Source organism: Hyperoodon ampullatus, assembly GCF_949752795.1.
Source record: "Hyperoodon ampullatus genome assembly, chromosome: 8".
Taxonomy (NCBI): Eukaryota; Metazoa; Chordata; class Mammalia; order Artiodactyla; family Ziphiidae; genus Hyperoodon; species Hyperoodon ampullatus.
In genome coordinates, this window is record NC_136921.1 from 9653731 (window position 1) to 9666191 (window position 12461).

General features: G+C 41.3%; 2 protein-coding genes across 2 annotated transcripts in view; both read right to left on the reverse strand.

The window, feature by feature from the left end:
• Positions 1-12461, reverse strand: part of FBXO36 (F-box protein 36) — a gene marked incomplete at its 5' end in the record, with an annotated part of 101096 nt that overhangs the window by 28320 nt on the left and 60315 nt on the right.
• On the reverse strand, positions 1899-2297 carry LOC307057586 (lymphocyte antigen 6E-like; the record flags this gene model as incomplete). The annotated part of the gene is made up of 1 exon (XM_079710757.1): positions 1899-2297. The coding sequence occupies exon 1, from the start codon at positions 2292-2294 to the stop codon at positions 1899-1901; it is 396 nt and encodes a 131-aa protein (XP_079566883.1). The 5' UTR covers positions 2295-2297.

Below are 12461 nucleotides of genomic sequence, written 5' to 3' on the forward strand. Positions count from 1 at the left end.
GTACACCTGAAACTAACACAACATTGTTAATCAACTATACTCCAATATAAAATAAAAAGTTTAAAAAAAATTTAAAAATAAAGCAGTGTAATGTCGGTGTAAGACAATCAACCAATAGAACTAAATATTCCTGGAAATGATAGATGTACATTGGAACTTGCAATATGTAAGGATGGGATTACAAAACAGTGTAGGGTAACTAAACTATCCTATAAATGGTGCTGGGAATATTGACAGACCATACAGGGAAAAAAATTATAACATTTCATCTTATTATAACCAAAAACAAACTTGAGATAAGTTGATAAAGACCAAATATGACAAATAAGTCATAAAATATTTAGAATTAAAAACATAGGAGTACATCCTTATGAAATCAGGGTAGGGAAAGATTTCTTAAACAAAACACAAAAGTACAAGCCATATATTAAAAGACTGACAAATTTGAATGCCATTAAAATTGTAAACTTCTATATGGGTAAAAACTCATAAACAAGGTAAAAAGATAAACCCAAAACTTGGTGAAATATCTGTAGCACATATAACCAAACCAAAGAACTGGTACTCAAAATAACAAAAAGTTTCTGCAATCAATGCAAAGAAGGTAAACAACCAAATACAAGAAATAGGCAAAGAAGATGAATTAGCAATTCTCAGAAGGAAACTGGTCAACAAATATAAGAAAGGGTATTCGACCTCATTACTAATCAGGGAATTTACACACCCAGTTTGGCAAAGAATAACATGTATCTTTGATTACAGTAAATGTTGGTGAGAATGTGGGAAAATAGCATCTCCCTCATAAAATGCCAATGGGAATATAAATTGATTTAACTCATTTGGAGAGCAGACTGTCAATACTTAGTAAACTTGAGGAGGCACATATCCTACAACTCAACAAACACCGCTACGTGCCTGACTTAGAGAAATGCTCACACATTGCACAAGGATAAGTGAAGATTTATTACTGCAAAAAAGTGGAAACCACCTAACTACTCTCGGTAGGGGAAATGATTGAACTATGGTTTGTAATATAAAATACCATAAGCCGTTGAAATGAATGAACTAGATATACATATATCAACATGGATAAATCCCAGAAACAGTGTTCAATAATAAAACAAACTTGAAAAACAATACAGTATACCATTTATGTAAAATTTTAAATATATAAAAGTAAAATATATTATTATTTTTTTTTGTGGGGGGGGGTGGGAACGTCTGTGTTTATTTGAGGCACGGAAGCGGCAGGAGGGCTCCAGGGTGGCGGTGCAGGGAGGGGGCCCAAGAGCAGCTGGATTTCAGGGTGGGAGCAGATTTCTGGGTCGGCAGCCTAGACCTGGAAACAGTGGAAGGCCTGTCTTCCAAAAGGCTGCCCTTGAAGTGAGTGAAATGTGGTGTGCAGAGATGCCAAGGGAAAGGGGCTCTGTGCTGGCACTTGGGGCTCTAGGGGCTGTGGAATGCTGGACCCCTGACGCTTACTCCCATCCCCGCCCCCCGACACAGGCCGAGACCTGGCCACACACTCACCCATGCCCAGCAGGGCACACGGACCACACGCCTGTCCACACAGCACATATTCTGCACCTGCGGGCGGACAGGGCCTGGACAGGGGCAGGCCTGGGACCAGGTGCCCCTCCCAGCATGTCCCTAGGATGCGGTTCTGACTCCGGTACCCTTGGGCTCCATTCCCAGGTTCCCCGTGGAAGGCTGACCGGGAAGCAAGGGTAGCTGGCAGGTGTGTGGGTGCAGGGGGCACCTACAGGGCCTAGAGGGTGGGATCAGCAGGGTGAGGAATCAGAGGAGGAGGCTTCGAGATCCTCTTGGGTCTGGGAGGGGCTGGGCTTTCCTTCCTTCCTGAGCTTTGGGAGTCTGGGCCGGGCACAGGGTCCCGGCGGTCAGAGGCCAAATCGCAGCAGAGCCGACAGCAGGCTGAGCAGGAGCCCGAGGCCCAGCACGGTGGGTGACACTGGCCCGCAGCCCGCCATTGGCGCACTGATGTTGTGCAGGAAGCTCTGGCAGCAGTGGGTGCCCACGGACACCACACCAACACTAACGCTCGGGATGGGGCAGATCCGGGAGCAGCCCTTGTTCAGGGTGTAGCCAAAGTCCACCACGTTCCCGATGCCAGCGGATGCAGAGGTAGTCACACAGTAGCTGTCCGTATCGGAGCGGATGGTGGGCTTCAGGCAGTACCAGTTGCTGTTCTTATTCACGTAAGAGAAGCACACCAGGGAGTGGGCTCTCTCCACACCCAGGAGGGCAGCCAGCAGGACCAGCAGGAAGACCTTCATTCAGGAGGGGACTGGCATCCTGCCTGGGGTCACACGAAGCCTGGGGTCTCACAAAGCCGAAGAAGTCAGCCCTGCTCGCCGGCGGACACAGGTCCCCGGCTCGGCCATGCAGTCAAGCCTGCCCCCGAGCCCAAGTGCAGCCCGCACTCCCCAGTATATATTATTTATGTATTTGTGACTCTGTAAAATAAAATATGCTTTTCAATGATACCAATTTCAGAACAGTTAGTAGAAGGGAATAGAGGAAAAATAGGTGAGGGGCAGAAATTTGAGTATATATTGTATGTAATTTTTAAATGTTTTTAAAAGACATTAAGCAAATATGGTGCTCACTTCAACAGCATGTATATTAAAACTGGGATAATAAAGAGAAGATTCTTATGGCCCTGAGAAAGGAGGACAAAAATTAAAACAATTCAAAAAAATTAAAACCATTCAGAGTAGATTTTCCTATCACATGCAATTAAGCTAGACATCAAGAAAAAAAATATAACCAAAAAATTCCCAGCTACTTGGAACTCAAGTAAAATGTTTCTAAGTAATCTATGGATCAAAGAAGAAATCAAAATGGAACTTAGAAAATATTTTAAACTGAATGAGAATAAAGATACAACTTATCAAAACTTATAGCTACAGTAGCACTTATGGGAAATTTAGGGCAAAAAATGGCTGAAAACAATAAGCTTTCATCTCAAGCAGCTAGGAAAAGAACAACGAATCAGACCTAAGAAAAGGAGGAAGAAGGAAATAATATAGGTATGAACACAAACCAATAATAAAAACAGAGAAAATCAACAGAGCTAAAAATTAGTTCTTTCAAAAACTAAATAAAAATAAATAAACCCCTAACAAGATTAATCAAGAAAAAAAAGAGAGAAAGCACAAATTACCATTATCAACACCAACATATTTGATAATTTGAATAAAATGAAGTAAATGTGACAAATTTTAAAATCTTATGTTAGTGGTGTTGGGTATTTATAATATTATCTTCTGTTCTTTTATGTGGGTTTAAGATACTTCTGAATTTAAAAACTTTTAAAGGGAAAGGTATAGAACATAATGTATAAGATTCTTCTTTTTGTGTTAACATATTTTGTATATATGCATAGACCATTTCTCAAAGGATATATATGAAACTGTTAATGATGGTTGTCATGGGAAATGGGAATATGGGATCAGAAGGAAACTTGTTTTTATCCTATACCTATACTTTTTTTTTTCATTTCTAACTTTATTGATTTGAGTCCTCTCCCTCTTTTTCTTGATGAGTCTGGCTAATGGTTTATCAATTTTGTTTATCTTCTCAAAGACCAGCTTTTAGTTTTATTAATCTTTGTTATTGTTTTCTTTGTTTCTATTTCATTTATTTCTGCTCTGATCTTGATGATTTCTTTCCTTCTACTAACTTTGGGCTTTGTTCTTCTTTCTCTAGTTCCTATAGGTGTAAGGTTAGATTGTTTACTTGAGATTTTTCTTGTTTCTTGAGGTAAGCTTATATTGCTATAAACTTCCCTCTTAGAACTCCTTTTGCTGCATCCCATAGGTTTTGGATCGTCGTGTTTTCGTTGTCATTTGTCTCCAGGTATTTTTTGATTTCCTCTTTGATTTCTTCAGTGATCTCTTGGTTATTTGGTAACGTATTGTTTAGCCTCCATGTGTTTGTGTTTTTTATGTTTTTTTCCCTGTAATTGAATTCTAACCTCATAGCGTTGTGGTCAGAAAAGATGCTTGAGATGATTCCAATTTTCTTAAATTTACTGAGGCTTGATTTGTGACCCAAGATGTGATCTATCTTGAAGAATGTTCCATATGCACTTGAGAAGAAAGTGTAATCTGCTGTTTTGGGATGGAATGTCCTATAAATATCAATTAAATCTATCTGGTCTATTGTGTCATTTAAAGCTTGTGTTTCTTTATTAATTTTCTGTTTGGATGACCTGTTCATTGGTGTAAGTGAGGGTTAAAATCCCCCACTATTATTGTGTTACTGTCGACTTCCTCTCTTATAGCTGTTAGCAGTTGCCTTATGTATTGAGGTGCTCCTATGTTGGGTGCATATATATTTATAATTGTTATATCTTCTTCTTGGATTGATCCCTTGATCATTATGTAGTGTCCTTCCTTGTCCCTTGTAACATTCTTTATTTTAAAGTCTATTTTATCTGATATGAGTATTGCTACTCCAGCTTTCTTTTGATTTATATTTGCATGGAATATCTTTTTCCATCCCCTCACTTTCAGTCTGTATGTGTCCCTAGGTCTGAAGTAGGTCTCTTGTAGACAGCATATATATGGGTCTTGTTTTTGTATCCATCCAACGAGCCTGTGTCTTTTGGTTGGAGCATTTAATCCATTCACGTTTAAGGTAATTATCTATATGTATGTTCCTGTGACCATTTTCTTAATTGTTTTGGGTTTGTTTTTGTAGGTCCTTTTCTTCTCTTGTGTTTCCCACTTAGAGAAGTTCCTTTAGCATTTGTTGTAGAGCTGGTTTGGTGGTGCTGAATTCTCTTAGCTTTTCCTTGTCTGTAAACCTTTTGATTTCTCCATTGAATCTGAAGGAGATCCTTGCCAGGTAGAATAATCTTGGTTGTAGGTACTTCCCTTTCATCACTCTAAATATATCATGCCACTCCCTTCTGGCCTGTAGAGTTTCTGCTGAAAAATCAGCTGTTAACCTTATGAGTGTTCCCTTGTATGTTATTTGTCATTTTTCCCTTTTTGCTTTCAATAATTTTTCTTTGTCTTTAATTTTTGTCAATTTGATTACTATGTGTCTTGGCGTGTTTCTCCTTGGGTTTACCCTGCCTGGGACTCTCTGCATTTCCTGAACTTGGGTGGCTATTTCCCCTCCCATGTCAGGGAAGTTTTCGACTATAATCTCTTCAAATATTTTCTCGGGTCCTTTCTCTCTCTCTTCTCCTTCTGGGACCCCTCTAATGCAAATGTTGTTGCGTTTAATGTTATCCCAGAGGTCTCTTAGGCTGTCTTCATTTCTTTTCATTCTTTTTTCTTTATCCTGTTCTGTGGCAGTGAATTCCACCATTCTGTCTTCCAGGTCACTTATCCGTTCTTCTGCCTCAGTTATTCTGCTATTGACTCCTTCTAGTGTATTTTTCATTTCAGTTATTGTATTGTTCATCTCTGTTTGTTTGTTTTTTAATTCTTCTAGGTGATTGATTGTTCTTTAATTCTTCTAGGTCTTTGTTAAACATTTCTTGCATCTTCTTGATCTTTGCCTCCATTCTGTTTCTGAGGTCCTGGGTCATCTTCACTATCATTATTCTGAATTCTTTTTCTGGAAGGTTTCCTATCTCCACTTCATTTAGTTGTTTTTCTGGGGTTTTATCTTGTTCCTTCATCTGGTACACAGCCCTCTGCCTTTTCATCTTGTCTTTCTGTGAATGTGGTTTTTGTTTCACAGGTTGCAGGATTTTAGTTCTTCTTGCTTCTGCTGTCTGCCCTCTGGTGGTCTATACCTATCCTTTTTAAACTGATTCATCTTTTATTTTACTACATGCATTTATTTGTGGGTTTTTTTTTCATATCTCAAAAGTTAATAAAAAATGATAAAATATGAGAGCTTTACTTAGATCTGTCTTCCCTGCTCTGTAGCCCAGAGCAGGCTCCCATGCTTCTGTCCTCCTCCCACCTAACCCTTCACCCATAGAACTCGACCCCAGGTCTCTAGAAATTCTAGAGATTCAGGCTGAAGACAAGGAGCAGATGGTTAGGGAGAGCAAAGAGAAGAAGAAGAATAGACTAAGAGATGGTAGCTAAGCATGAGAGAATGAAATCCCAGGTCAAAGGTTGAGATATGGGCCTCAAGAAAAGACCTAGAGAAAATGGATTATGGATCCATGGCATGTGGCCAGCCAAATTTGGGAGGAAGATAAGGACCATTCTTTCCCACTTTCTGATTCCTGGCATATCAATATTCCTAGGATCTATAACTCAGGCCAATATTTCAGGCTATTAGTATTTATTAATAATATCAATTTTGCATTATAGTCCCCATTTAAAACATTGTCCCATTCTCCCAATAAATCATCTAAACATCCATGGAAACTTCAATTCTTTGACATCTAAACCATATCTCCTACATTTCCTTTCATATGCAATAGCAGAAATAAAAAAAACTTTGTCATTTGGTCCAGAAAATATGGTTGTTGAGGTCATTTGGTTTTATCAGAGATTTTTGTGGATTGGCCTATATACCTAACCACCACTTATAATTCATTGAAGATCTAAGCAACCAACTTAAAAATGGACAACAACTTATAAAATGGATATAAGTTGGAAAACAACTTATTTTTAGGTTGGATTCAACGTCAGTCCATGAGTGAGCACTTTCAATTGAGTTTATACGGGCACATTTTTGCTGTAAATTAAATTGTAAAAAATATTTCCGATAGCTAATTTTCTGGTTGTTCCATTTATTTAGCTTGGGGGGAATATCTATAGATGTTTTCTCAGAGTTTTAAAGGTCTCAGAGAAAAAATTTCAAACTTCATAAACAAATGGGCAAAGAGTATAACCAGGCAAATTACAAAAAGAATATAAATGGCAATTAAAGATGATGGGATTTTTACCAGTTTTCAGGAAAATGCTAATTAAGCATGATACTATTTTCACCATCAGACTGGAACAGATTAAAAAGAGTAACTATCTAATTAATGATGGCAAAGGTGTAAGAAAACTCCTATATCCTGTTGGATGGTTATATTAATATTCAGTACTTTAATATTTAATACACACTTTTTGGGAGAGCAATTTGTGAGTATAGCGAAGTGACTGGCATCTCATTTAAGTTGTCAGTCAGAATTGAAATATGGTGACATCAAAATATTAATGAAGTCTCATTTTATGAACAAACATGGAAATAATGTAAATCACTCAACTTAAAATTCTTTCAAAAATAGCATAATTATAAAGTTGGCATAATTACAGAGGTCAAATGAGTTGTAGATGGCATTTGTGCTACATCCTTGACAGTGCTACTCAAGCTGGTTAACAGAAATACCATCTTTGTCAAGTTAACCTTGACTTACACAAGGTTTCCAAGAATTCACCCCTCAAATAATATACTCCGTACCTATAAAAATTTATAATGTAAATATCTTTGGACCTAGCAATTCTACAACTAAGAATCTATGCTATTGACATTCTCACATAATTGTGCAAAGATAAACATGTCCCAGAATGTACCTAAAGCCTTTTGAAAATGCCCATTAGGGACCTCCCTGGTGGTGCAGTGGTTAAGAATCCTCCTGCCAATGCAGGGGACGTGGGTTCAAGCCCTGGTCTGGGAAGATCTCACATGCCGTGGAGCAACTAAGCCCGTGAGCCACAACTACTGAGCCTTCACTCTAGAGCCCGTGAGCCACAACTACTGAGCCCGCGTGCTGCAACTACTGAAGTCTGGGGGCCTAGAGCCCATGCTCCGCAACAAGAGAAGCCATCGCAATGAGAAGACTGCGCACTGCAATGAAGGGTAGGCTCTGCTCACTGCAACTACAGAAAGCCCGTGAAGCAAGGAAGACCAAACACAGCCCAAAAAATTAAAAAATTCAAAAAATTTAAAAACTTGTAATAGCTAGAATTTACTGAATTCTTAACATATGCTAGGCAAACTCTAAGCACTTCATTCAATTAATCTTCATAAGGACCCTATGAGGTAGATGCTATTATTATTCCATTATCGACTGTTGAGGAAACTGAGATCCAAACTGATTAAATAATTTGCACAGGGACTTCCCTGGTGGTTCAGTGGTAAGGAATCTGCCTTCCAATGCAGGGGACTTGGGTTCAATCCCTGGTCAGGGAACTAAGATCCCACATGTGTGGGGCAACTAAACCCATGCACCACAACTACTGAGCTTGCACACCTCAATGAGAGAGCCACGTGCTGCAAACTACAGACCCCATGCACCCTGGAGCCTGCGCGCCACAACTAGAGAGAGAAAAAAACCCTCACGCCACAACTACAGAGAAGCCCGTGCACAGCAGCGAAGAGCCCTCACTGCAATGAAAGATTCCGCATGCCTCAACGAAGACCCTGCGTGCTGCAACTAAGACCCGACACAGCCAAGAAAATAAAGAAAGAAAGAAATAATTTGCCCTATGTTACATACCTAGTGGATTTGGAGCCAGAGTTTGAACAGAGGTAGTCTGTATTAAGCAACACCCTTAATTGCCATGCTAACAGTTCTCTATACTTTGTAGTGTAGGGATGACTTTTAAAATAATAAATATATGATTTTTGTCTTTTAAAAATACAAATCTGAGACTTCCCTGGTGGTCCAGTGGTTAAGACTCCACGCTTCCAATGCAGGGGGCACAGGTTTGATCCCTGGTTGGGGAACCAAGATCCCACATGCCGTGCTATGTGGCCAAAAAACAAAAAACAAAACAAAACAAATCTAGAAAAAAGATCAGCAATGTTTTTGATTTTATAATTTAGGTTGTTGTGACATATATCATCGTGGTAGGCAGAATAATGCTGCCAGTCCTCCCCACCCCTTCAGATGTCCTACATCCTAATCTCCAGAACCTGTGACCTTGTATGGCAAAAGGGACTTTGCAGATGTGATTAAAGATCTTGAGATAGCGAGATAACCCTGGATGAACTGGGTGGGCCCAATGTAATCATAAGGGTTCTTAGACGGAGAAAAGGGAGGCAGAAGTGTCAGAGTCAGAGAAGGAGATGTGAACCCGGAAGCAGTGTCAGGATGAGAAAGACTGGACTGCCCATTGCTGGCTTTGAAGATGATGGCAGAGACCATAAGCCAAGGAATAGGCAGCCTTTAGAACCTGGAAAAGGCAAGGAAATGGACCCTCCCTAGAGCCCCCAGAGGGAACACAGTCCTACCAACACCTTGATCTTAGCCCAGTGACACTTCGGCACTCCAAAAATGTATAATACATTTTTATCATTTAAACCGCTAAATTTGTGGTAATTTGTTACACCAGCAATAGGAAACCAATATAATCATTAATTATTAACTTTAATAAAGATACACTCTGCTTACAGATTATAGGACTCTTGCTACCTAGAAAATACAAATTTTGTTATCAGCTGAATTGTGCCCTCCTCACCTCCCCCAGATTCATATATGTAAGTCCTAAACCCCAGTACCTTTGCCTGTGACTCTACTGGGAGATGGGCCTTTAAAGAGGTAATTAGGAAGGGTATTTGAAAGACTAATGGAAACACTAAAAAAAAATAAAATAAAAAGAAATAAAGAGGTAATTAGGTTAAATTAGGTCATATAGGTGGGCTCTAATCCAATCTGACTAGTACTCTTTAAAATATATATATTTATTTATTTGGCTGCACCTGGTCTTAGTTGTGGCATGCAAACTCTCAGTTGTGGCATGTGGGATCTAGTTCCCTGACCAGGGATGGAACCCGGGGCCCCTGCATTGGGAGCGTAGAATCTTAGCTGCTGGACCACCAGGGAAGTCCCATGACTAGTATTCTTATGAGAAGAGGAAATTCGGACACACAGAGAGACCCCAGGGAGGGGCATGCACACAGAGGAACACAGTTCAGATTCTGGTTTTGTTGAAGGATTAGATCGAACATGTAAGAGAAAGAAAGGAACCAAGGATCACTCTAGGATTTGGGGCCTTATTTTGGCAGAGGAAGGATCAGGAGCTATTTTTGGACACGTTACCTTTGAGAGCCTGTTAGATACACTAGTGCAGATATCAAGGGGGCAGCTAGATAAATATCTGAGTGTGGACTTCTGGGGAGAGGTGCAGGCTGGAGATACCAATTTGGGACCCCTTGTGGGCAGCATTTAAAGCCAGACACTGGATCCGATCCCCCAGGGGGTAGGTACAGACTGACAAGGGAAGAGGCACTAGAGCTGAACCCTGGGCCCCAACCTTTAGATCTGGAGAGATGAGGAGGACCCAGCAAGGAGACTAAGAAGACGCCAGTGAGGCAGGAGGAGGACCAAGACCGAGGTGCTCCCGGAAGCCAGGGAAGAAAACATCACCCCTGAACTAGTGCTGCTGAGAGGCCAAGGAAGCAAGAGAACATGGTTCTCGTCCTCTGTCGGGACTGACACCAAGGCTGACCCAGATCTCTAGAAACGTGCCGCTGGTGTTTAGGATGTTAGCAAGAGAAGACTTTGGATGGAAAAACTTTGGGGGGACCTTGGGAATATGATAAGGAGAGGGTGGGGCAAAATAAATCCAAACATCCTAAACTTAATAAGAGCAAACAACGATTAAGAGCTGATTCTCTACTGTGCGCCTTTCTAAATGCCTTTCACGTGTCAGGTCATTGAAAGCTCAAAGCGACCACATCGAGTAAGCATTTGACCCTCAGATATGAGGAGGAAATGGGCTCACGGAGGGGGTTACAGAACCCGGCAGAGGCAGCAGAGGTTCTAACCTGGCCGCTGACCCCTGAGCCCCGCTCTGTGCCACAGCGCACCCCTCTTCTGGGCTTTCTGAGGGATTCCCTAAGAACTGAGGGGGAAGAGAAGGAAGATCAACAGTGTTGGTTGGAGTTTTTCCCTCTGCCAAGACTCCAGTACTGTAGGAAGGCTACAAAGTGAGACGCAGATGCCTTTGAACTTGCCAGGCCAATTTAATTTGGTATCTCTGTGCCGTTCCTGGCACGAGACTGCAGCTCTCAAAACTGCAATTTTAAAAGCCTGTTTGTGTGTATTCCGCAACTCTCCTCTCACCATGCGGGTGGGGAGCCAGCAGGAAGCCAGATCTCTGTCAGACTCATAAATTCCCGCTTTCTTGTTTATTCTTCCGGGATCGGGAAACCCACAAGTGGTCATCCTGAAGCTGATATTGCCCCACCCTCACCGCCAGTGTTTTATTAGGGGGCAAGGGTGTCAGAGACGCAAGAGACAGGTGTTTGGCCCTTAAGCCTCTACTCAAGAGACAATCACCTCCCATCTCTCTGGCCCAAACCCACATCTCCAGGTTTTTGTCGAAGTCAATCAGAAAAATCCCATGGTCTGGGGCTTCCCTGGTGGCGCAGTGGTTGAGAGTCCGCCTGCCAATGCAGGGGACACGGGTTCGTGCCCCGGTCTGGGAGGATCCCACATGCCGTGGAGCGGCTGGGCCCGTGGCCGTTGAGCCTGCGCATCCGGAGCCTGTGCTCCACAACGGGAGAGGCCACAACAGTGAGAGGCCCACATACTGCAAAAAAAAAAAAAAAAAAAATCCCATGGTCTGTCAACAAATATTCAGCACTCCCTAGACATATAGTTCTGGATTAGGTACTGTTGTGCTTAGAAAATAAAATGGAACCTAACTTGAAAACGAAATGTGTTTTACAGAAGTTTACTTTATAGCTATCTGGGCAGAAACCTGTCTATCCCACAATTAAATAAGTAAGGCCCGCCTAGACTGATTTTTATTCAATGAAAAGTGGGCAGTCTTTCTTCAACATGGTTCAAGCCAATAATGAATTTTATAAATACTTTCTATAAAGGAGTTAACAAAATAAGATGTGTATAGTATCAAAACCTGAGTGCAATCAATCCAGATGTTTAACTATTTAAGGAAGCAAAACCAAACCAAACCTACTCTCTCTCTTAAAAAACAACTATTACATGCTATAGTGTTAAATAAGAGAAAATCCTTAACAACGCTGATTATCAAAAATCCACCCAGAGCGTGCCTTTTAAAAGTAAGATTTTGGACTTCCCTGGCAGCGCAGTGGTTGAGAATCTGTCTGCCAATGCAGGGGACACGGGTTTGAGCCCTGGTCCAGGAAGATCCCATGTGCTGCGGAGCAACTAAGACCATGCGCCACAACTACTGAGCCTGCACTCTAGAGTCCGTGAGCCACAACTACTCAGCCCGTGTGCCACAACTACTGAAGCCTGCGTGCCTAGAGCCTGTGCTCTGCAACAAGAGAAGCCACTGCAATGAGAAGCCAGCGTGCCACAACGAAGAGTAGCCCCTGCTCGCCGCAATTAGAGAGAGCCTGCGTGCAGCAACGAAGACCCAATGCAGCCAAAAATAAATAAATAAATTTATTTATTTATTTTAAAAATAAATAAATAAAAAATAAAAGTAAGATTTTGGGAGGACTTCCCTTGTGGTCCAGTGGTTAAGAATCCACCTTCCAATGCAGGGGACGCAGGTTCCATCCCTGGTCAGGGAACTAAGATCTCACATGCT